The 26,297-nt window shown below is 48.1% G+C and overlaps 1 protein-coding gene across 1 annotated transcript in view; it reads left to right on the top strand.

The window, feature by feature from the left end:
• RHPN1 (rhophilin Rho GTPase binding protein 1) overlaps positions 1–26,297 on the top strand; it is a 65,767-nt gene that overhangs the window by 26,005 nt on the left and 13,465 nt on the right. Inside the window, exons 5-10 of the mRNA XM_065399426.1 lie at positions 369–446; positions 1,637–1,761; positions 2,728–2,894; positions 3,578–3,765; positions 7,899–8,055; positions 16,461–16,580. Of these exons, the coding sequence (XP_065255498.1) occupies positions 369–446; positions 1,637–1,761; positions 2,728–2,894; positions 3,578–3,765; positions 7,899–8,055; positions 16,461–16,580 (835 nt within the window). The remainder of the gene's footprint in view (positions 1–368; positions 447–1,636; positions 1,762–2,727; positions 2,895–3,577; positions 3,766–7,898; positions 8,056–16,460; positions 16,581–26,297) is intronic.

Raw genomic sequence — 26,297 nt, 5'->3', positions numbered from 1 at the left:
GTTTATAAAGCCTTGCAAATAATAGGCCAGATCACATCCCCTGGGCTTTTACTTACAGAGGGGATGAAAGCAGTGGAAAAGCTACCAAAGAACTGTCCCAAAATCTCTTGCAGATGGGAGCCCAACCAGTTCTCCAAGAGCCCCTGTGCATAAACATTGTTTTGTTTGAAGCTTTGCAGGGTTAGGGAGTGTGGTGGAACTGCAGAACGGTCTCCTGGTATTGTTTGCCATGTGTTTACAAAAGGCATCTACTCCTTTGCTAAGAGAGATGGTCAGTTGCTTGTTCAGTAGCCACAGAAATCACCCAACGAACTAAACCAAAAGCTTCTATTTTTTCCCTGTCTCTCCCCTTACCCTCCCTTTTCCAGGATCTCATCTGTGAACATTATGGGGAAGATGGCATCTCATTCGAAAAAGAAATCAAAGAGCTCATGGAGCTTCGGCAGGTTTGTGCTCCTCATGTTTAAAAATGAAAATCCACCCTGTTTTGGCTGATTCAGGAGGAAAATGGGGCTTCTTTGCAAATCATTAATTCTACGGGTGATCTTTACACGTAACTTCAAGAGCTGTTCTGTAGTGCTTTGTGTGCTTTATATCGTTGGGGTATGGGATTCCCCGGAGCACATGTTGGAAAAATTGCGGCTTCAGTTTATAGGTTACAAAATACTGTATTGGTGCAAGGGTCTGCCGTCATGAGTCAAGCTTTAGGACTGGGGCCCTAGTGAGCAAAGATTAAAATTGGACCATGGTTCAACCGTCAGAATTATTTATCTAAAATATCACCCTACCATCTGAACCTCAGACAATTTACAGCAGAAAAGCCCAGTGCTAGAATGGAAAAAGACTAATTTTGGATCTGTTAATAATGGAACTCTATGGTTCCACCCCATATCTATTAAAACCTGTCCTCTCAAATTGCCTTTTGAAGCCAAAATGAGCTGCTTCCCACACCTGCATTTGATCAGATCTCCTATTTTTCCCAAGCTTTGGTAGATTAATGTAGCTGCCACAGCAAGGCTGCAGTAAAAACACCCTTAGCTTTCAGTTTGCTGAGGTCAATCTTAATAATCCAGCCCAGAGTTGGACATTCTCTAACTTGCCTTTCCTCTAATCTTAGGCTTCATATGGGTGAAGTGGTGCCAACTATGGACCTATATGGTTAGATCCAAAAACTTGTATTAAAAGGAGGTTAAGGTTTCAAAGTCAAGCACTCAAAAGTTAGGAGATGCTTTGCCAGTAAATCTTTCTTCAGCCCTCCTATATCAAAGGGCATAGGCACAGACTTTAATTATGATCATATACTATTTCCTCCCCCCCCCCCCCCCCGGATCCTTGCCTCATTCAGTGTACGGGTGTACTGTCATTTTCTATCATGGTAAAAGAATCTCAGATATGTTCATATGGGATGAATTTCATCCCCCTATGCCAAAGGCAAGGCCTCTGCACCTCTTAAATGTCACTTCTGTGCCCTCAGAATGGTGCTGAAGTGGCACTGAGTGACGCATAAGCCTTATGCTGTCTCTGATCAGCAGGGAGTGTCTCCCATTAATTGTTGGTGCACTTGCCACTGTTTCGCCCCTCTTGATGTCTAAAAGCCACGGCAGCATGTGCTACTCTTTTCCCTCCTCTTCCACAGGCCATGCGGACTCCCAGCCGGAACGAGGCGGGGCTAGAACTTCTGATGGAATATTACAACCAGCTTTACTTTCTTGACAACAGATTCTTCCCTCCCAATAAAAACTTGGGCGTCTTCTTTCACTGGTTAGTGAGGGTTTTTTGTTGTTGTTGTTGTTGTTGTTGTTTTTGTTCTGACCTGTAAGTGTAAAAATGTGTGTGTGTGTGTGTGTGTGTGTGTATGTGTAGTCTTAATATTGCTGATTTTGGGGGCTGGGGGTAAATAGATCCAGATGCCCAGGCCCTCTGTAGAGCTTGTTCCTCTGAAATATTTCAAAAATCTGGCCTTTTCTCTCTGTCCTCATCACCAGAAGTTGGGCATATTAACATAAAGATCTGGGTTCCAGCACTACATTCCATGTGACCTTAAACTCAGTGAAGTCTGCAAAATGGGGATTTTAATGCTCCTGTATCTTTAAGGGCATTGTAACCTTGTTGCTGTCTGTAAGTGCTTTGAGATCCTTTCCAGCATGTGATGTACAGTCAATGCAAAGTGTGATCACAGCATTCATAGTTTTTATTTCAAGTTGAGCAAAACATGGACTCCAGCGCATAATAAATGGAAAGAGGCTTGTTTTTTTTAAACATCAATGCCCCAGAGGCCTCCTTGTTCGTGCCACATCTTGTTGAGATGTTTTCGGGTCTGGCAGGCACCAAGTCATAGACTGCCCTGTGGAACGCTGTGCAATGGCATCATTCCCTTTGTGGTGGATTGTCCACTGCTGACAATTTTCAAATCAAGATTGGATGCTTTTCTAAAAGATCTGCTCTAGGAATTATTTTGGGGCAGTTCTCTGGCTTGTGTTCCAGAGGAAGTCAGGCTAGATGATCACAGTGGTCCCTTCTGGCCTTGGGATCTATGAAATTTCAGGTCTCATCTCTGTGGCTAGCCCTTCTACCAATATAGGCATTGAGAGAGGGTGGCTTTTCAAGCTGCTGAAAAGGCTGTTCCCCTTTTGGTAGGCTTATAAATTTATGCTCCAGTGATATCCAGTGCATACTGGCAAATCTGCATTTTAAGCTACAAATTTGTCTTCTCCCCTCGGTCTCTAGGTATGACTCGCTGACTGGAGTCCCTTCCCATCAGCGCGCTCTGGCTTTTGAGAAGGGAAGCGTGCTCTTCAACATTGGAGCTCTGCACACTCAGATTGGGGCACGGCAGGATCGCACGACCCTGCAAGGAGTCGACCGGGCTATAGATGCTTTTCAAAAGGCAGCCGGTAAGTCAGCTGTTTGGAGCTTTCTCGGTGATTCTGTTTTTTCTCCCAGGAAAAAATGGTGGGAGGACTTGTTGCTCATTTCAAGTGAGAGACTTTGGCGTTATTGAGCGTATGCTTCGTAGATGCACTGAGCCTGGCCAGTGCCCCCTAATCCTGACCTGTAGCCCCCTGCTCTGCTATAGTACCAGACTAATAACCCACCAGATCCCAAGTTTTGCTAATGCATCTCTCAATCCTGACCCTGTGAGAAGACCTCATGACCAGTATGGAGAGTGCGTTGTGCTGAGGCATGTGTGACTGGTATTGCCTCTAGTCTGAGCCCTTTAGACAGTTGCACCCATTTCCCAGAATCAGACTTTGACTTCACCAGCACATTGGAATCGGCGATCACCCATGGTGTGGAGCAGCTTAAGCACTGCCGGAGTCTCTAGAGCACACACAGTCGAGGCAGGCAGGAGCAACATACCAAAGTGAGGCAGAGTTTGGAGAGCACTGAGAATGAGTCCTAACCATATGAAGTGCCAGGCGTATCAGTGGCCATCGTCTACTGCTCTGCTAATCCCACTGAGTGATGGTGGTGGTGCTCTCTGCTACCTCCATTTGCCAGTCCTCCACTTGATTTTAGAGTTGTAAGCAGAAGAGTCTTTTGCAATGTCTCTCTCCAGCTGCTTCTATTCATGCAGGTGCCTTTAACTACCTGAAGGAGAACTTCTCCAACGCCCCCAGCCTGGACATGAGCACTGCCTCGCTGAACATGCTTGTGCGACTGATGATTGCGCAGGTGCAGGAGTGTGTCTTTGAGAAGGTCACCCTGACCAGCGCCCAGAATGACTTCTTCACTCAGCTGCAGATCGCACAAGAAGCAGCCAGGGTACACATCGCTGCACAGCTTCTGTTTGAACCCGGCAAAGCTGCCCATCTCTTGTGGCTTTACTCAGCAGAGCTGTCTGGGGTGTGGCGGGAAGAGAGGAAAACCAGCAGGGAGGAACATGCAGAACCCTTGAGCAAGGGGAGATCTAGGAGGAAGCACAGCTGGCTTGGGAGGATGAGGCATGCCCTGTGGGGAAGCAGTGGGATGGGATGGGACTACATGGAGCTGTGATTGCTGCAATGAGCAAGGGAGGCACTGCAGGCTGTGCACACTGATTGCCCCCCTGGGGGAAATGCGACCATTAGTCACAGCTCTCGGGAGGGGCAGCCATCGGTTTCCTGGGTACTCCACGCCTGAATTGTGAGCTGAGCACTTGTAAATATTGTTAAATCTTAATCCATATTTCCAAAAAATAAGGAATCCTCTGTGAGAATTGGGGCTAAGTCACACGAGTCCTTAGTTGAAACAATCTCGTGACCGGAATGGATCACTCAATTACCCTGTTCTCTTCACTCCCTCTAAAGTGTCTGGCACTGGCCACTGTCAGACAGGATACTGGGCTGGATGAACCCAGTATGGTCGTTCTTGTGCTCTTAAGAGAAGTGGGGGGGATGAGCGGGGTCCCAAAGGACTGGAGAAGGGCAAACCTAGTACCTGTCTTTAAAAATGGGAACAAAAAGGACCCAGGAAATTAATTATAGACCAGTCAGTCAAACTTTGATACCTGAAAAATACTGGAACAAACTATTAAACAATCAGTTTGTAAGCACCTAGAGGATAATAAGGTTATAAGGAATGGATTATACTGGCTTGGCTTGATTGGTTCTTGACTAATGTCTTCCTTTGATGGGGTTACTGGGCTAGAGAATGGGGAGGGGAAGCAGTAGACATGATGTATCTTGATTTTAGTCAGATTTTAACAGTCGCACATGACATTCTCATAAACAAACTAGGGAAATGTGGTCTAGATGAAATTACAATAAGGCAGGTGTACAACTGGTTGAAAGTATCAGAGGGGTAGCCGTGTTAGTCTGAATCTGTAAAAAAGCAACAGAGGGTCCTGTGGCACCTTTAAGACTAACAGAAGTATTGGGAGCATAAGCTTTCGTGGGTAAGAACCTCACTTCTTCAGATGCAAGTAATGGAAATTTCCACAGGCAGGTATAAATCAGTATGGAGATAACGAGGTTAGTTCAATCAGGGAGGGTGAGGTGCTCTGCTAGCAGTTGAGGTGTGAACACCAAGGGAGGAGATTGTAGTTGGCTACCCATTCAGTCTTTGTTTAATCCTGATCTGATGGTGTCAAATTTGCAAAAGAACTGGAGCTCAGCAGTTTCTCTTTGGAGTCTGGTCCTGAAGTTTTTTTGCTGTAAGATGGCTACCTTTACATCTGCTATTGTGTGGCCAGGGAGGTTGAAGTGTTCTCCTACAGGTTTTTGTATATTGCCATTCCTGATATCTGACTTGTGTCCATTTATCCTCTTGCGTAGTGACTGTCCAGTTTGGCCAATGTACATAGCAGAGGGGCATTGCTGGCACATAATGGCATATATAACATTGGTGGACATACAACCGCATCTGCTCCAACCCCTCAGACAGAGACCAACACCTAACAAGATCTTCACCAAGCATTCTCAAAACTACGATACCCACACAAGGAAATAAAGAAACAAATCAACAGAGCCAGACATGTACCCAGAAGCCTCCTGCTACAAGACAGGCCCAAAAAAGAAACCAACAGAACTCCACTGGGCATCACCTACAGTCCTCAGCTTAAACCTCTCCAACGCATCATCAGTGATCTACAACCCATCCTGGACAATGATCCCTCACTTTCACAGACCTTGGGAGGCAGGCCAGTCCTCGCCCACAGACAACCCGCCAACCTTAAGCATATTCTCACCAGCAACCCCGCACCGCACCATAACAACTCTAACTCAGGAACCAACCCATGCAACAAACCTCGATGCCAACTCTGCCCACATATCTACACCAGCAACACCATCACAGGACCTAACCAGATCAGCTACAACATCACCGGCTCATTCACCTGCACGTCCACCAATGTTATATGCCATCATGTGCCAGCAATGCCCCTCTGCTATGTACATGTGCCACAGGACCCTCTGTTGCTTTTAACTGGTTGAAAGACTGTACTCAGCGTAGTTATCAATGGCTTGCTGCCCATCTGGTGGGGAGGCATATCTAGTGGGGTCTGATCCTGGGTCCAGTACTAGTCAATAGTTCATTAATGACCTGGGTAACAGAGTGGAGAATATGCTTATAAAATTTGTGGATGTCACCAATTTGGGAGGGGTTGGAAACATTTTGGAGGACAGGATTAGAAGTCAAAATCACCTTGACAAATTGGAGAATTGGTCTGAAATCAACAAGATGGAAAGTCAGTTAAAACAAGTGCAAAGTACTACAGTTAAGAAGGAAAAAAATCAAATACTCAAATACAAAATGGGAGAATAACTGGCTAGGTGGTAGTACTGCTGAAAGGAACTGGGGGTTATAGTGGATCACCAATTAAATGAGTCAATCATGTGGTGCAGTTGTGAAAAAGGCTAATATCATTTTGGGGTGTATTTAACAGGAATGTCATGTAAGACATGGCATTGGTGAGGTCTCAGCTGAAGTACTTTGTCCAATTCTGGGCACCATGCTCTAGGAAAGAGGTGGACAAAATGGAGAGAGTCCAGAGAAGGGCAACAAAAATGATAAAAGTGTGTGTGTGTGTGTGTGTGTATAGTGGAAAAGGGGGGGGGGCATGTTTAGTCTTGAGAAAAGCGGGGGAGGAGGGAACTGACAAATCTTCAGATACGTTAAAGGCTGTTATAACAAGGACGGTGATTAATTGTTCTCAGTGGCCACTGAAAGTAGGACAAGAAGTAATGGGCTTAATCTGTAATATGGGAGATTCAGGTTAGATATTGGGGAAAACTTTTTAACTATAAGGGTAGTTACATTCTGGAGCAGGCTTCCAAGGGAGGTTGTGGAATCCCCATCATTGGAGGTTTTCAAAAACAGGTTGGACACACACCTGTCGGGGATGGTTTAGGTTTACTTGGTCCTGCCTCAGTGCCCAGGGGGCTGGACTTGAAGATCTATTGAGGTCCCTTCCATTCCTATGTTTCTGTGATGACATAACTGCATTTTCTAATCTTACTTAAGGATAATTTGCTAATTCTATTCATAAACAATGGTTAAGCTCATAAATCATTCCACTTTGCACCACAGCAGTTAGTAATGCTATCCACATGTAGTGCTAAACTCCCATCCAGGTGCTAAATATAGACCAAGAATATGTTGGGTGTTTAAAAGATGCTCACACTCCAGCTATGACTCCATAGAGCCCTCCCTAATTTCTGAAGAGTCTTACAGCTCTACTAAGATGACACTTCAGGGTGAAGCCAGGATGATATCTTGGCTTGGGGTCATTAATGCTGTAGGCCCTCTGAGTGTTCCTTCAGCTGCTGTGAATGCACTGGGTGGAACAAGTCAGGGACTAAACTCACTTAGTTCTGGGATTTAGGAGACCTGGGATTTATTGTGTGTAGCCTTGGTCAATTCACTTAACATCTATGTGCCTTAGTTTTCCGAAGCATAAAGCAAGGATAATCTTTCCAGTCTTTGAGCTCTAGAGATAAAAATGCTATATAAGTTTGACATACTGTTATGATTTTAATTATACTGCGTTGTATTGTAACAAACACAAGTAGTTGTGCCACAGAAGTTAGAGCTGAAAAAAGCCTGCTAGGTTGCCTGACACACTCACTGCTAGTGCAGGATTGTTCTCTGCCAAATATTTTCTGTTGCTTTGGCCACTCTAATCTTTGTCCCAAGTGATGAGGCTTCCACCCCATCCCTCAAGACTATTTAGCCTCTGACTTCCAGAAGCTGGGAGTGGACAAGAGGGGATGGATCACTCGATGATTGTCTGGTCTGTTCAGTTCATTACCTCTGAAGCATTTGGCATTGGCCTCCGTCAGAAGACAGGATACTGGGCTAGATGGACCATTGGTCTGACCCAGTATGGCTGTTCTTATATTCGTAATCCACAGCCTCACAGTTAGACTGGTGTCTGATTGGAACCTTCTCATTAATAGCCTGTGTTTTGATGGTTGCAGGTTGAAGAAGTCTACTCGTTGGTGCATCAGACCATGACCCAGGTTCACGTGAAGGATTATGTACCTTTCTCATGGGCCACCATGGTCCATGTCAAGTCTGAGCATTTCAAGGCCCTCTCCCACTACTATGCTGCCGTGGCACTTTGTGACTGCCCCTGTGAGTATCAATCCTACAGCTGACCTGCAGCCCAAAGGCGGCTGTGCTGTCACCTAAACGCTTGTTTATCTTAAGTCTTCATGTAGCATTCATCAAAGCAACAGCTCAGCACTTGGCCCCTCAAGGTTCAAATGTGGGACATGAGCAAAAATGAGGGGGACACAGAAATAATAGTGCAGGAAGCATAATGCCTTGTGGGACGTTTTAACATAAACAGAACTGTCTGTAACCTCACTTAATCTGAAACTGAGGACAGGGTGTGTAGCGGAGGCGAACTTGATACACTGCCTGCCTGCTGCTTGTATAATGTTTGTAAAGGCCTTTGAGAGCACTGGCTAAAAAGTGCAATAGGAATGCAATATGCTCTCCATTTCAGAGTTGCAACAGAGACATGGGAGTAAATAGCAAGGAAAGGAGAGGGCTTGTGGAGTGTTGATCCAGCACTTGCCAATCAGTACGGTATCTCTAAGGCTGCAATAAGAAGTATTCCACTTAGCATTCTGTACCTAGCACTGCCTGTGGGTGCCCTGTGCCCGCCGAGTGAAGGGGTAAGGCTAGTACAGGGAGACTGCTTCAGAAAAGTTCATTAAGGCCCTGGCCTGGGACTTGGAAGACCTGAGTTCAATTCCCAGCTCTGCCACAGACTCCCTGTGTGACTCAAGGCAAGTCACTTAATATCTCTGTCTCCATTCCCCATCTGTCAAATGGAGAATATTTCTTTTCTCCCACCTTCTGTCTGGTTTGTCTGTTATGTGTATATACACAGTGCCTTGCACAGTGGAGCACCAATCTTGTTTGGGGCCTCTAGACCAGGGGTCGGCAACCTATGGCACGCGTGGCAATTTTTAATGGCAAGCTGCTGCCTGCCGGGGTCCCGCTCAGCCCGCTGCCGAACCCTGGCAGTGGGCTGAGCCGGACCCTGGCAGGCAGCAGCGTGCCATTAAAAATCCTGCCCGACCCAGCCCGCTCTTCTCCGCCCCCCACCTACTGCTCTCTCTGGCGGGGGCAGAAGCAAGCTTGGTCCTGCCGGCTGCTGCTGTAGGGCAGGCTCCACCGGTAGCCAAGCTTCCCCCTCCCCTGCCTCTTCCCCCAGCATGCTGTGTTGAGCCCCGCCTCCTCTCCCTCCCTGCCACCGATGGCCCTTGCAAGGGAGGGGAGAAGAGCAGCCCCAGACCGGTAAGGAGGCGGAGAAGAGGCAGGGGGAAGGGGGGTAGGAGCGGGGCATATTCCTCCAGCCGCCGGCCCCGCTCAGCCCGCCGCCAACCTGGGGTTCTGGCTGCTGGCCCCTTGCCAGCCGGGGTTCCGGTCGCAGGCCCCGCTCAGCCCGCTGCCGACCTAGGTGAACGGAACCCCAGGCTGGCAGCGGGCTGAGCAGGCTGGCGGCTTAAGATCAGCATTTTAATTTAATTTTAAATGAAGCTTCTTAAACGTTTTGAAAACCTTGTTTACTTTACATACAACAGTAGTTTAGTTATATTATAGATAGACTTAGAGAGAGAGAGACCTTCTAAAAAAGGTTAAAATGTATTACCGGCACGCGAAACCTTAAATTAAAGTGAATGAATGAAGACTCAGCACACCACTTCTGAAAGGTTGCCAACCCCTGCTCTAGACAGTACAGTAATATAAACAGCTGACTTCAGAACACATACATCTTGATTTTTGAAATTTAAGTAATACTTTTACAATGGCACAGCTCCACAAAGGGGCACCGAGCCAGGCACCGTCCGTGGCCCAGGGCAGGGGACGCACCCCGGAGGATCAGCCCGCTGAGGAGGACTTACAGGAGGATGAGGACGCTCAAAAAGCCATGACCTCCTCCTCCTCACCAGATGAAGCCGTGGCGGGCACAACAGTGTCCGGCCCTCCCCCAATTGACCACCGGGCACACCAGGACCTGCTCCGCCGGGTGGCCCTCAACTTGGGGTTGCAGGCGGAGGAGACGGTCGAGCAGGAGGACCCCATGGTAGACATTCTCAGCCCGGAGGGTCCCTCCAGGATTGCTCTTCCATTGATAAAGACCGTACAGTCAAACTATAAGACTGTGTGGCAGACGCCAGCCTCCTCTGCGCCGACCGCACAGGGCGTCGAGAGGAAGTACTTTGCCCCATCCAGGGGGTTTGACTTCCTCTTCTCCCATCCGGCCCCATGTTCGCTGGTAGTTTCGGCGGTCAACGAAAAGGAGCGGCATGGCCAGCAGGCCCCGGCCCCCAAGGCCAAGGAGGCGAAACGATTAGACCTCTTCGGCAGGAAGGTCTACTCGTCGGGAGGCCTCCAGTTGCGGATCGCGAACCAGCAGGCGATCCTCAACAGACATAACTTTAACTCCTGGGCGTCGGTGTCCAAGTTCAAGGAGGCCCTGCCTCAGGGGTCCCAGCCCGAGTTTGCGGCCATTGTGGACGAGGGAAAGGCGGTGGCCAAGACTTCATTACAGGCCTCGCTCGACTCGGCCGATGCGGCCGCCAGGACTATCGCGTCCAGAGTGGTGATGAGACGTTCAGCGTGGTTGCAAGCGTCTGGTCTTCCTCCAGAGGTGCAAAACACCCTCCAGGACCTTCCGTTTGAAGGGACGGGGTTGTTTTCGGAGCAGACTGATGCCAGGCTCCATGGCCTCAAAGATTCGCGGGCTACCCTCAAGTCCTTGGGGATGCATACCCCCGTGACGCAGAGGAAACCCTTTAAGCCACAGCCTCCACAGAGGCATTACCAGCCTCGCCCTCGACACGAGCCTTACCGTAGGCGGGGCAGAGACAATAGGCGTAGGCGCAACAATACGCCTAACCAGGGTCAAGGCCAGGGCAATAACAACGGCAAGCCGCAGCTGGGCAATAAACAAGGATTTTGAAGACGCGATCGAGGACAGCGTACCGATCTCTTCCCCGGATCCTCCCCTGTGTTTCAGGGACCGCCTATCCCGTTTTTTCCGTGCCTGGTCCCATATAACATCAGATCATTGGGTGCGCCGCACGGTAGAGTCAGGATATGCCCTCCAGTTTTCCTCGCCCCTCCCCCCCCCGTCCCTCTTCAGGGACCCCTCTCACGAGCAACTCCTTATGCAGGAGGTACGGACCCTCCTCGCTGTAGGGGCGGTGGAAGAGGTTCCTCCAGACCTCAGAGGAAAGTGGTCTATTCCAGATACTTCCTCATTCCCAAGGCAAAAGGGGGCCTCCGTCCTATCCTGGACCTTCGCAAGCTGAACAAGTACTTGCAAAAACCACGTTTCCGTATGGTCTCCCTCGGTACCATCATTCCTTCCCTGGATCCGGGGGATTGGTACGCTGCCCTCGATATGAAAGACGCGTACTTTCACATCGCTATCCGCCCGCCCCACCGGCGGTTCCTGCGCTTCACTATCCAACAGCGCCATTTTCAGTTTGCGGTCTTGCCCTTCAGCCTGGCAACGGCCCCACGTGTCTTCACGAAATGCATGTCCGTGGTGGCGGCCTTCCTTCGGAAGCGACGGATGCGCGTCTACCCATACCTAGACGACTGGCTCCTAGCGGGCTGGTCAGAGGCAGAGGTTCACGCCCACGTGACTCTGGCGCTACAAGTGTTCCGCGATCTCGGCCTGTTGGTCAATGTGCCCAAGTCCTCACTAGTCCCCACACAGAGACTGGAGTTCATAGGGGCAGTCCTGGACTCGGTGGCGGCGAGGGCGAGCCTTCCCGTGTCGCGTTTCCGGGCAATCCAGGAGGCCGTGACCTCCATCCAGAGATTCCCCACAACCACGGCCAGACGTTGCTTACAACTCTTGGGGCACATGGCGGCATGCACCCACGTGGTTGGACACGCCCGCCTCCGGCTCCGGCCTCTGCAGCTGTGGTTGGCCCAAGTATATCGCCCCAACAGCGACCCATTAGACATGGTTGTCACGATCCCGGCCCCGGTATCGAACGCCCTCTGTTGGTGGCTCGACCAACAGCAGGTCTGTGCGGGGGTCCCGTTCGCCGCCCCACAACCAGTTCTGACGTTGGTGACAGACGCGTCGGACCTGGGTTGGGGGGCGCACCTAGGGGACCTACGCACTCAGGGCTTGTGGTCCAGGGAGGAACAGTCGCTTCACATCAACCTGAAGGAGCTGAGGGCGGTTCGCCTCGCCTGCCAGACCTTTCACGCCACCATAAGAGGGCACGGCGTGTCAGTTCTGACGGACAACACTACCGCTATGTTTTACATAAACAAGCAGGGCGGGTCCCGGTCCTCTCCCCTCTGTCGCGAGGCGCTCCTCCTCTGGGACTTCTGCATAGCCCATTCAGTACACCTCCAGGCTGCATATCTCCCCGGGGTCCAGAACGGATTGGCGGACCGTCTCAGCCGGTCCTACCTCACACACAAGTGGAGGCTGAGGCGGGACATCCTCCGTTCAATCTTCCTGAGGTGGGGGTTTCCCCAGGTGGATCTGTTTGCCACCATGGACAACAGCCAGTGCCCACAGTTTTGCTCCTTCCAGAACCGCAGTCCGGGCTCTCTGGCGGACGCCTTTGCAATCCCGTGGGGGCGGGAGCCTGCGGTATGCCTTCCCCCCGTTCCCACTCATCCACAGGGTCCTTCTAAAGACCCGCAGGGACAGGGCGAAGGTCATTCTCATCGCCCCGGCGTGGCCACGTCAACACTGGTTCACAACTCTCTTAGAGCTGTCCATGGCCTCTCCGATAACCCTCCCCCTCCATCACGACCTCATAACACAAGATCGAGGTCGCCTACTCCACCCGGCCCTGCCATCGCTGCATCTCACGGCATGGCTGCTCTCTGGCTAAATGAGGCGGAGCACAGATGCTCCCAGGAGGTCCAGCAAATTCTCCTGGGTAGTAGGAAACCCTCCACAAGGGCAACCTACCTGGCCAAGTGGAAGCGCTTCTCCCTCTGGTGTGAGTCTCGGCGCGTCCAGCCCTTGCGGGCCTCGATACCGATGATCCTGGATTACGTGCTGAGCCTTAGGCGCCAGGGCCTGGCCCCCGCTTCTATTAAAGTGCATCTAGCCGCCATATCGGCGTTTCACCCGGGGGAATTGGGGCTGTCCGTGTTTTCCAACCCCACAGTGGTCCGATTCCTCAAGGGGCTGGATAGGATGTTCCCCTACACTCGCCCACCTATACCCCCGTGGGACCTCAACCTGGTCCTCACTAAACTCATGGGGTCCCCCTTTGAACCCCTGGCCTCTTGCTCCCTCATGCACCTTTCATGGAAGGTCGCGTTCCTCGTGGCTGTCACCTCGGCTAGGAGGGTGTCGGAGCTGAGGGCCCTCACCTCAGAACCTCCTTATACTGTTTTTTATAAGGATAAGGTGCAACTTAGGCCTCACCCTAAGTTCCTCCCTAAGGTGGTCACAAGTTTTCACAGGGGGCAGGACATCTGTTTGCCGGTGTTCTTCCCCAAGCCCCATACGGACCCTCGATGTTCGGCGGGCGTTGGCTTTCTATCTGGACCGTACCAGGCCTTTCCGCAAATCGACTCAGCTATTCGTGGCCATTGCGGAACGGGTGAAGGGCCAGCCTATTTCAACGCAACGCCTGTCGGCGTGGATCGTGCTTTGCATACGCACGTGCTACGAGCTCGCCAACGTGCCTGCACCTCCGATCCGGGCTCACTCTACTAGGGCCCAAGCGTCCTCGACGGCCTTCTTGGCGCAGGTCCCGTTTCAGGAGATCTGCAAGGCAGCCACCTGGTCGTCGGTTCATACCTTCACAGCCCACTACGCGATCCACCATCAGACCAGAGATGACGCGATGGTCGGCAGAGCGGTGCTTCAATCAGTTATTCCCTGACTCCTACCCTCCTCCAATGGTAAGCTTGTGAGTCACCTAATGTGGAATGGACGTGAACAAGCACTCGAAGAAGAAAAGACGGTTACTTACCTTCTGTAACTGTTGTTCTTCGAGATGTGTTGTTCATGTCCATTCCACTTCCCACCCTCCTTCCCCTCTGTCGGAGTCACCGGCAAGAAGGAACTGAGGGAGGGCCGGGCCAGCAGGGGTATATATACGCTGGGGCGGGGCGCCGCTCTGGCGGGAAGGGAGACCCTGCGGGCCCGACGGGAGCCGCTGAGGGAAAAAGTTTCCGACGTTCGTGCACGCGGCGCGCGTACACCTAATGTGGAATGGACGTGAACAACACATCTCGAAGAACAACAGTTACAGAAGGTAAGTAACCGTCTTATTTAAATATTAATTGGGCCTGACAAAGAGTTAGAATGACTCTATTGGTTCGGGCACTTACATGAGAGAGGGCAGATCCCTGTTGGGATCCCTTCCTCTCATCAAGGAGAGGGAGCACTTGAAGAGGGGATTAGACCCTTGCAAGCCGACTACAAATGTGGGGTTTGGGTCAGGTTGGCAGGGTGTGGCCAGCGGTGTGTCTCGCAGACGGCCAGTGTGACGATCACCACCTGACTGAGCAGCGAGAGCCAGCTCAGCACCTCGATGAACAAGGGGTTGGGGCCTGGTGCGTTCCACACTTGGCTCTGGCCCAGGCTGCCACTGCTGCTTCCTGCCCAGCAGGAGAGGGGGGCGGCGCTGACAATATGGCCAGTAGGAGCCTGGCCCTCAGTGGCCCCTGCAGGCCTAAGGAGACCGCACAGCACCGGCTGGTGAAGAGCTGAGACTAGGATCCCTCCCCTCCTCCCCCACTGTAGTCAGCACATCTCTGAGGGGCCCCCCCAATGTGCTTTACAGGATAGTCAGGCCTGGTCTCTATCCCAAAACGCTTACACTCTAACCCCACTTGTGGAGTACTGCCTAACCAGTGATAGGGAGGGGTAAGGTGAGGAAGGAAGAGGGTTGCAGCAATGCGGTCATTTCAGGGGTGTGTGCGCAGATCTGTGGTTCAGTTGTCTCTTCCTCCCCACCTCAAGCTCCCTTGATTGGCTCGTTCCACACACGTGTCACAGACGAAAGCGAGTCTTTAGCAATGGGAATGAGGAGAGGGTGCTGGGTTAGTGGGCCCGAGTTGGGAGGAAGCTCCATGAATAGGGAATGATGGGGGGTGGGGGTGGAGGAAGCTTGGAGACTGCTGTAGGAGTAGCAGGTGAGGAGGGTAAAACGACTGGCATCGTTATAGGGCAGCGGAGGCAAAACAAGCGTTTTTCTAAACACTCCAATGTGTGGCTTTTGCAGTGACTGTCTTAACAGTAACAGCTGGTTAAGGGGTGGGAAGGGGAAAGCAAGAATCAACAGGAGAGTCCCCACGTTGCCACATCATGCCCATTCCGGCTTTTGGGAAGGCAACGTGTCTCTGCAGTTCAGATGCTACAGCCATTGTTTGTTCCCTCCCTAGGTATAATCCAGCCCTGTTGTTCAGAGTAACAAATCCTTAGCCAGTGCAACAGGCCATCAATAAACTCTTTATGCCAAGATTAATCCCCGGCTGGTACAGTACTTACACAGAAAGAATCAGTATCTATAATGCCAGCATGACATAGGGCTGACTTCAGATTCAACAGGCTTCAGCAGTTGCTTCCAGTTATTGTTCTGGGAACATGCTGGCTTGATTTTGATTATTATTATTATTATTTATTATTTAAGTGCTTCTGTTGCTCCAGGTCATGAGCCCTCCCAATCTCTCGTTATCACCTCCTATTCCCTAGAGAGGAGATTATGCTGTAATCCTGAAGTTCATCCACACCTAAAAAGATTAGCCGCCGCTTTGGCCAGGGACTAATTACAAAAAAAAAGCCAACACAAACAGACTAGATCCCCAGCTCGAAGGGCTTGTGACAAGCCTTGTTTATTTCAGCCTCCCCAGGATTGTGCTTTGATCTAGCTCAAGTAGCAGCAGCGCGGCTGTGGCAGCAGGGGTGGGGTGGCATGGGTCAGCCTCCCAAGTCCAAGTCTAGCCAGGACCCATGGCACATACTGGAGTGGCTAGCCTGTCCCGCCACCCATGGTGCCCTGGCTCTGCTGCTGTTGTTACCATAGCTAGCCCAAAGCTGGTTTGATTGTGTCTGTGTGCTGCGATCACCCCTCCTGATCAGTGTAGCCATACCCTCTGTATTTGTGACCTTGGCATATATATCTAGGACACTTTTTTTTCCTTTTCATGCTTGCTTTAAAAAGGAACTAAGGAAACTGGGAGAACTAGAAGGTGCCCAGATACCACAGTGATGGGTGCAGTATAAACCCTAGAGCTGGCGCAAAAACTTGAAATTTTTCATACGTTTGGTGATTTTGTAGGCTGCCCCATTAAATACACAGGCTCCCTGCCCTGCATTTGGATCCATTAGCACAGAGGCTCTAGTGTAATTAAAAACACCCACCCTTTAAACTGTTGGAGCAATGTAGATCGAAGTGCTCCTGCAGACAGGCTATCCAGGTTCTTCTCTCATCTGCCTGGGAATTTCCAGCTATTTATGGCTGAGTAATGCTTTGAATATCCCACTGAGCCTGTGTACGCCTGCTTGTTTCACACAGCCGTGTCTGATGCTGACCTCCCAGAGCACGAAAAGGCCTTTGTCCAGTTTCACGTCACCATGCCGGAGGGACCATCGCTTCATCTTGTGCTGCAAGACCCGGAGGAGCGAAGGAAACTGGGTAACTATCCCTCAGCGTAGTCAACCTTGTATGGCATTAGCCAGGAGACAAGTTTTGATGCATGAAAAACCCCACTGTAATCCCACTATTTCCCTCTGTGGACAGCATCCATGAGGGCTTGGTGAAGAAGTATTGAGAAACCATGTTCAACACCCTCCCCGCCCCAGCTCTGCCTTTTCCATGGTGGTGGTTTGAAAGGGGCATCTTCTGGGATGCTGTGACTGGAACATGCCAGATGTCTCCCTTTCCATAGTCAAACTTTTAACTATAAATCCTACACCAGCCAGGCTTGGGGGATATTTATCAGGCAAGGTGCCTTGGAGGCTTATTGCCTCACTTCTCAACACCTCAGTCCTGCTTTGATGTCTTAAAGATAGGATCAGGGCATGAAAAATGTGTGTACTCCCTCTCCTTTTCCTTGAATTAAGTCCATGGATTTCTGTAGAAATTAAGCTGTCATTTAAAACAAAACAAAACCAAAAAGTTTTTAGCCTTTCTGGTTGCAAAGATCCTTCCAAACATGACTGGATGTAGCTCTGGCTTCCTGAGCCTGCAGACAGTTCTAGTGCCTCAGAGCCCCGAGGGCAATATTAAAGTGAAAGGATTCTCTTCATTTTCACTCTTCTGCTTGGAAATTCTATGATAGAAGCAGACACTACAGCTACTTTCAGAGGCAGGGTAACAGACATTCTCCGGTGACTGTATGTGTAACAGGAAATAGCATTTTGTGGGGTCCTATGTTCTTCTCTCAATAACTCCGCATTACATCTGCTTATTTTGTACACTAAAGAAGTTTTTCTAACTGCCAATGCTGCAAGTGCCCCTAGGATCAGAGAGCCAGGCTGGGCTCTTTCTGGCTCGCATATAGCCAACACTAAAAGTACTGCACTGGGTGCTTAGTTACAAATACTGCTGGTGATGCATGAGCCAGAATGGAATCCAGCTCTCTAACGTCGTGGGGTTGGCTCTCCAAGGCTAACTGGAGGCAAAAACAGGAAAGTTTACTTCAAACATTGAAGTCCGCAGTTATCACTCTGAATACATCCCGGGAGAAGCTCTAAGTGTAGGCGCTTTTCAGAGCTGGACTCACTTTAATGGCCCTCTTGCACTGCATTCAATGGGTTTCTTTCACAGGATGTAATGGGAGTTGGATTGGGCTGGGAGTCTGTAATGGAACCCAAAACTTGAGCAGGAGGTGTCTTAGCATTAGGCTTCGAAGCATTAGACTTTTATTGGTAAATGTTGGGAAACCTTGATTTCACTGTACACACACAAACTGATGACTGTTTCCACCAATAATGATCACAATTTACAGCTAGGCAAAGTAAGAAATATGCTGATTGAGAACTTATTAGCGTTTAGGGATGTTTACTTTGTCAACATCACATGTCAAAATATACAGTGTGCTTTAATGGTTTATAAAGCTTTAACTTTTTGAATCTCCGCATCTACTCAGGGTTGGCAATTTCCCAGGAAAAACTAATTTAGGACAGGATGCTGGTAAATACCAGTTTCAACTGGAAAAAATAATTTTATTATTAGAATATACTAATGCTCATTACTAAAAATAGTTAGCAATTTGATGATTTCGTAGTAATGTGGTCTGTTTAATTTTAAGGAAAGGAAATAAGACCCAAACAATCCTCAGTCTAAAACTATATACTATTGCCTTGGCTACCTCAAACTGAAACTTTGGAATCTGGGAATTCCCCCTTCTTTGTTGAAAACATGAAAAATTACATGTTTATTTACCAAACAAAGAAAGGGAATTCCCAGATTCCAACACTTTCGTTTGAGGTAAACTGCAACTAACTGTCCAGTCCAGTATTGTCTCTTGATGTGGCTGCTGGCGGGCAGCTGAATTCAGTACAGGAACTCAAGTCAAAATATTTCAACTTGAGCAAAAGTGGACCACCACCTGACCCAATTCATGGCTATTTTGAGAAAGTTACGAAGATGGCAGAGTTTCTTAGATGCAGAAATGGCAAAGAGAAAATGATCAGGTAGGCAGACTGCATGAGGAAACATTTTGCAAAATGCAGTGGAAAGAACAGACACACGGGACCAATGACTTCGGTTAAATGCACATGAGTATTAGACTCGGACTGTGAGGATGAAGGTACTGATAATACTGCACTGTCATTGGCTCAAAAGAAAGCCAGGTCCAGGTCAGCTAAAGACATCAAGGAGGAAGAGTCATGGCTCTTCTCTGAGTGATGTCACTATGAGTGTTCCACCGTGTGCGCGGCAGCACCCCCTGCATCTGGCTTTTGGAGATCTTTGTTAACCGTGGCTGTTGGACTGCACATGGGCATCTCCTCTGTCTCGCGCTGTGAGCAGGACGTGTGTGTGTATATATAGCGCTGTGGGTTCCAACTGCCCCCCAGTTCCTTCTCTACCGCCTTTGGTCGGGGCCAGAATCCACAGCAGAGCCTGCTTCTCCTTTACCATTGATAGTGCCTTACTTGTCGTTTGCAGTTTGTTAGTTCTTTCCTTCCAAACTCTCCCAATTTAAAAAAAAAAAAAAAAAAATCTCAGCTTTTCCATCTCCTTAACCTCCTTGTTAGTTCGTAGTTTAGGTTTTCGCTTCCTACCCTTCTCAACTGGGGAGCTTTTCCTTCACCCTCATGCCTGGCACTCCTGGATTCAAGAGGGGTATATCCTGCCAGAATGCCTTTCCAGTAACTGACTGTCACCTGCAGTACATTCGCTCCCCGGGGAAGTGACACATCCCACAAAAGTGTGCTCGCTGCCAAGGCCAGAAAAGACTGGGACATTCGCTTGTGACTTCTCTTCATGGAGAAATCGCTGTGTCCAGCTTTGGAACCCAGCCCAGACACTTCCCCTCCACGGCCCTCACACTCCACTAGGTCGTCTACTGACCCGTTTGCTGTGTCCTTCCAGAAGAAAGTAGTCTCCTCCCCGCTCTGACCTGAGGAAACGGGCTCCCTCATCACCCCTTGAGACGCTGCCTGCCACAACTCCATCCCCAGCAAGGTCTGAGGATGTTGAGGCAACCGAGAGGGGACATAGTGGGACCTGGAACCTCTTGTACTGATGTCAGCCAACAGATTTGCAGCCCTCAGCACTGTCTCTGGGCATTAAAGACAGATGCAAGATCTCTGAAACCAGTGCCAGCCAGACCTACTCCACGCCTCACAGCACCAATAAAATCGTCAGCACCGACTAAGTCTGCAGCACCCATCAGCTGTGCCAACAATGCTCTTCCCTCCTCCACAGGCGTTTTGACACCTCAAAGACCTGTTTGTCTCCGAGGTGCCTGAGTCCCCCCACTCCTCGAACGTGACCTACATCCACTGCCATCCTCGTTGCCGGAATCCCATCACTGTTCCCTGAGGATGGCACCTGTCTTCCCTAGCGATGTAGAAGAGGAGAACTCAGTCCCACTCGAGACAGTCTCACAAGGCCTCTTCTGTACGTTACGCGCAGTCCACCATTGGACCAGGCCCCTGGTATGCATGCAGCCCCACGTGACACTCCCTCAACGTTGGCCATACTGGGATCCTTGGGCCATGTATAGAGAACAGTTAGGGAACCCTTCCACAGACCAGATCTGAAGGCCTTCCCCTTCTTCATCAGTCTCTCACCCACCACATTGGTCGCTCGCCTCTTCCCATACCGGAGGAGGAAATTCCACTGCTGCTCCACTTCTCCTCCTCTTCTCCTGATGAGGCCATCATGTCTCCATCTCCTACTGCAGCTGATAACTTCTGAAAGTGTCTGAAGTTATTTTGCAGACACTCTTCAGATTCCTTTAGAGGAGGGGAAGAATCAACAACATAAGCTACTCAACATCCTGCACATGTCATCGTCCTCCAAAATAGCTCTCTCTATCAACCAGGCCCTTCTCGATCCTGCAAAAGTACTCTGGCAAACCCCAGTGTCCATTCCATTGACTTGAAAGTGGACGGGCAAAAAATACTATGGTCCCGCCAAGGACTTGGAATTTCTTTTTACTCACTGCACTCAGAATTCCGTGGTTGTCAATGCCATGCAAGAAAATAGCTATCTTGACTTATCCACCATGTTAGAGACTGGAAGCGACTGGACCTGTTTGGATGTAAAGCTTATTCATCTGCTACTCTCCAGTTTCGCATATCCAATTACAAGGCTCTCATGGCTAAATATAATGACAGTAACTACTCTAAAATACAGGAACTCTCTGCCAAGACCTTCCTGATGGAAAAACTGGGACAACTCCAAGAGCTCGTCTCTGACGGACACCTCTTAGCCTGTACAGCTCTGCAAGCCTCTTTAGACTCGGCGGACACCACTGCCCGATTCATAGAAACTGCTGTTATGAGGCAGGTGTCATGGCTGCACCTCTTGGGCTTTTCTAAAGAGGTACAAACTACAATAGAGTTGGGGCCCCAAATTATTTGCAGAGCGTATGGATGACTCCCTTAAGGATTCCAGGCAACTCTCCACGCTCTCGATATTTACTCTCCAGTGCCAAAGAGATGCCTGGGAAAGTATCGACTTCCACCATGACCCCGACCACTGTGTTATACCTCAGAGCAGCAATATGATACCCAACAACATCAACAGAAGCCACTTACCAAACGCAGACATGACTCCCCGGGGAATACTTCTCTCTCTCTCTCTCTCTCTCACCTCCAACCAAACAACAATTTTGAAGATGTGGATGAGGCCTTGAGAAGCCTTCCTCTGTTCCAGTCATATATCAAACATCTTTGACATCCCACCAATTTGGCGACCTACTACCCCCTTCCTTCCATCACGGTGGCTAATTACCTCATATAAGTCAGTTCTGGTGCTCGTCAGAGAAGGTGATGTCATCCCTTTCCTATCTAACCCACCCTGCCACCCTCCTTCCCCATCCCTTTTCATGGATCCTTCTCATGAACCCATCCTAGGAGAAGAGAGAAATCTGTGATTGGGAGCCATAGAACCAGTCCCACCCCAACGCAGAGGGAAGGGTTTTTACTCATTACTTTCTGGTCCTAAAGAAATCTAGTGGATGGAGACCAATCCTAGACCTTTGAAACGTAAACAAATTCGTCAAACTGCAATGCTTCAAGATGGTTACCCCCTCCACTGTTATCCCAGCACTGGAACAGGGGGATTGATTTTCGGCCCTTGATCTCTGACATGTACTTTCATATCGCAATACATCCCACCCACAGACACTTTCTCCAGTTCATTATGGGAACCGACCACTATCAGTACAAGGTACTGCCCTTCAGACTGTCGACGGCCCCTCATGTATTTTCTAAGGTCCTTGTAGTAGTCACTGCCTCTCTCTGTAAAGAGGGCATCGTCATCTTTCCATACTTGGACGACTGTTTCCTCAAGGCCCCATCTGAAACTGACGCACTTTGCACCATCCATATGACCACGAACCCTTTCTCAAGCCTCAGCCTTTGCATAAACCTGGAAAAATCTACATTAACACCAGTGCAGAAATTGCAAGGCAGTGGTACCTCAGCAAAAATCCCGATTTTTTGCCATATTTACTTGCATTTAAAGCACAAGAAGCTTCAGATCCAAATCAATATTTTTGTCCACTATCAAGAAAAAAGATTCCCGTCACAGATTTTAAAAAAAAATCTGAATATTGATATTCCATCCGACTTCATAGAACTGATGGTGCAATTGCATCAGTGCCCAGCAAGTTCAGCAATCACTGAAAAAAAATCTTTTTTTCAAACTTTGTATATATCAAATCAGAATTTAGGAATAGGCTTAATCTATCTGCTGCATCAAGGTTTGTCTCTTGCTACAGAATGCAGGATGGCCAAATGGGCCTGGACTGCTAGTCTATGACTCGGCATGCTTCTGATTGCTCAATGCTAAAACCCTACAACTCTGCATTATTGTTTTCATATAATCAAATGTGTATGACTTTTGTTTACATAAATATTGAAAGCTGAAATGAGTCACGACTTGTATAACTTCTTCTTTGAGGACAATACCCAGACCAAAATGTATAGATATTTATGCCCACTAGAGTTTTATTTTTTATTCATACAATCGTAAATTTAATCTCTGAATCTACCTCCTTATGTAAGCACAATTAGTTTTCATTACATATTCAAAGTGTAATACAGTATGCATTAATGAAACAGTTTTCAAAATAGAAAATGCCTTAAAGTGGGACAGGGTGGTAAAAACCAGCTCTGATAACAGTAGCAGGGATGGCACGGTGTTTGTTTAATACACTGCTCTACAGCCAAAATGCTTCTGAAATAAATGTAGTCAAACTTTACTAATTCTGGGTCACTGAGAACGAAAATGATGCTTAAAATTGTTGATTGGCTCTAGTTTTCAAGATATGCTATTGGGTCAGTATATACGACCCTTGACTTGGGAATGGCGGAGGATAAGTGAGTTATAAAGGGAAGGGATCTCAATTTAAACCAGAAATGACTAAAATACATCTTAGATTTATTCATAGATCCAGTCAATGACTGGGTTTGGACAGTACTTGCTTTTTAGGCAAAACAATGAATGATGCAATCTGAAGCTGGTATTGCGTCATACATGATATGAATTGCATCATGTTATTCCTAGAAGTCATGGATGATGCGATCATAATGAAGCTTACATCACTCTGCTGAACAAATTGCCCTATATCAGCTCTAGAAATCATACAGTGTCGTGCTCTCTTATTTGTCAGTGTTTGATTTTGCAAAGGGACACATTTCTGTTTAGCCAAAGTGAGCAGAGATGCCTCGAACTTGTGTGAACAGTGCAGATAGCAGAAGTTACGTTTGTGGTGAAGTGACTTTTGCATCACAAAAGCGCAGTATAACCACTATGGTTAAGAAAGCCTATCACCTTTATTTTGGCTGCAAAATTGGAGATCAGGACAAGAGGTGGGCCCCACACACATGCTGCAACACTTGTGCAACAAATCTTGGCCAGTGGTTGAACAGGAAAAGGAAATCTATGCTTTTTGCAGTGCCAATGATTTGGAGAGAGCCAACAGATCATACCACCAATTTACTTCTGCATGGTGCCTCCAGTTGGGAAAGGTGTGTCAAAGAAGAAAAAGTGGACTGTGCATTATCCAAACATTCCATCAGCTATACGCCCAGTACCCCACGGAGAAGGACTGCCGGTTCCTGATGCACCAGAATCATTCTCACTTGAGTCAGACGAGGAAGAGGAAGAGGATGAAACTTCTGGTCCTGAACCATCAATGTCACAGGACCCACATTTTCTCCCATCCTCCTCCTCTGAACCACACCTCATAACACAAGGTGAACTGAATGACCTTGTCAGGGATTTGGAACTACCCAAGAGTAAGGCAGAGCTGTTGGGCTCCAGACTACAGCAGTGGAATCTCCTGGCAGGTGATGTTAGGGGTTCCGTGACCGTCAAAAGGATCTTGTCCCATTCTTCTTCATGGAAGGTGATCTTGTAGCCTGCAACAACATCGATGTTGTGATGGCAGCCCTCAACATCGTTGACGATCCAGATGAGTGGAGACTGTTCATTGATTCATCGAAGACCAGTCTTAAAGCTGTTTCACTGCATAATGGCAATGTTTTGCCATCAATTCCAGTTGGTCATGCAGTCCATATGAAGGAAACCTATGACAACATGAAACAACTTTTGAGGTGCATAAACTATGACCAACATCAGTGGCAGCTTTGTGGCGATTTGAAGGTTGTTGCTCTCTTGCTTGGTCTGCAGACTGGATACCCAAAGTACTGCTGTTTTCTCTGCGAATGGGATAGTCGTGCAAGAGATTCCCACTACATCAAGAAAGATTGGCCACTCCGACAGTCATTGGAGCCTGGGAGGAAAAGTGTTCAGCATCCACCACTTGTTGAATCAAGGAAGATTTTGTTACCACCCTTACACATCAAGCTGGGTCTGATGAAGAACTTTGTCAAGGCCATTGACAAAACACAAGCAGCTTTCAAGTACCTCCATGGAAAATTTCCAAGGTTAAGTGAAGCTAAGATAAAGGAAGGTGTCTTTGTTGGTCCTCAGATTCGTGAACTTCTTCGAGATGATGCATTTGACCATGCACTGCGTGGCAAGGAAAAGACGGCATGGAAAGCCTTCCAGTTAGTGGCAATAAATTTTCTCGGAAACAACAAGGCAGACAACTACAGGTTGTTGGTGGAAAACCTCCTCAAGGCATGCAAAAGGCTTGGTTGCAACATGTCACTAAAGATACATTTTTTTTTTTTTTTTTTGCACTCTCATCTAGATTTTTTTCCACTGAACTGCGGAGCAGTGAGCGACGAGCATGGCGAGCGATTTCACCAGGACATTGCAACAATGGAGAAACGCTATCAGGGCAAATGGAGCCCATCAATGCTTGCAGACTATTGCTGGACAGTGACAAGAGATGCTCCATTTAATGAATACAAGAGACAAGCCAAGAAGCGCCGAGTAGACACTGAATAGGACTAAACTATGTACAGAATAGTTTTTTGCCTTTTGTTTCATAATAAATTTTATTTATATAACCCTTTTGCTGATTTTTAAAGTGTTACATAAACAGGACAGGTGAAATATTGTCATTTAAAGCAACCATAAACACATGAAAAGACCTAGGTTTACAATTTATGATTTAAAACTCTATTATCTACACAATATACATAGACATAAAATGTAAAAACTTAAATATCTTAAACAGTAGCCAATCAGTTGTTTTAATTGTTATATTTGAATTCAGCACATCAAAATACATAATAAATAGCACATTTTATCTCTGAAGCAGACGCCTTCTCAAAAATTGTAGACCAGTGTAATTTGTCTGACTTCTCCTGAAACATCCCTGAACTGAAAACGTAAATAGCTAAAAATAGAAAAGATGCTTCAAAGTAAACACCAGTATTATCTATCGAAAGTATATATAAAAAAGTTCTGCTAAATCGGCTTACAATTCTGGTTCAGAAAGAGACCCAGGTGCCTAGTTGTCGTTAAAAAGCTATTGAATACGGCTCTTATCACATCAATGGTCTGTTGTGCTTTCCGAGTCATTTAACATAACCCGATGCAGTTAAGAGACATCTGCTTGGATTAATAAAAGTTTCAAATGCAGGTTGACTCCTGGCTTTCAAGTTATGAACCTGATCACAGGAGGATACTGTGTGTGTGTGGGGGGCTATAACTCCTATCTCTTGCTCCCTTTGATACTGATTGCCATAAAAAAGGCAAAGAAGTTATCACTTGCTTTTTCAGCTAAGGTTTTTTAATTCTAACAACTGTCCCTGAAGCAACTGGAACAATAGAAAGCTTGGGTCTTAAGCTCTAGTTTGTCATATCTGCTTTGCTTTCCCCCCCCCCCCCCCCCCCAGCCTCCCACTTTTGTGTCATTGTGCATCTAAGACTTCTATGATTTAGAAAGCATGAAAAACCAAGAGACACAGACCTACTGGGGATAATTTCATCTTTAGCCCAAGGCTGGATTGTTCCCTACTAGCTGCTTTGCTTAGTTTAGTTTTGAAATGTTCCAAGCATGAGGGTTTAGATATTATCATCATTGTGCTAGTGAGACAGATGAGAATCCTTAAGTGTTCCCAACAGAACTTCATACGCCAACTATTAGAAATGACGTCTTGCTAAGATTTAGGGGGCCAGATCCACAGCTGGTGTAAGTTGGTGATTTCACTGGAGCTATGTTGATTTACACCAGCTGGGAATCTGGCTCTATTGCTCTTCTCTACCAAGAGGACAAGATGGCCCTGTTAGTTATTACAAAAAATGGAA

This window comes from Emys orbicularis, chromosome 2 (assembly GCF_028017835.1).
Source record: "Emys orbicularis isolate rEmyOrb1 chromosome 2, rEmyOrb1.hap1, whole genome shotgun sequence".
Taxonomy (NCBI): Eukaryota; Metazoa; Chordata; order Testudines; family Emydidae; genus Emys; species Emys orbicularis.
Note: the sequence above shows the minus strand (reverse complement) of the source record. Positions and strands in the feature narration are given on the sequence as shown.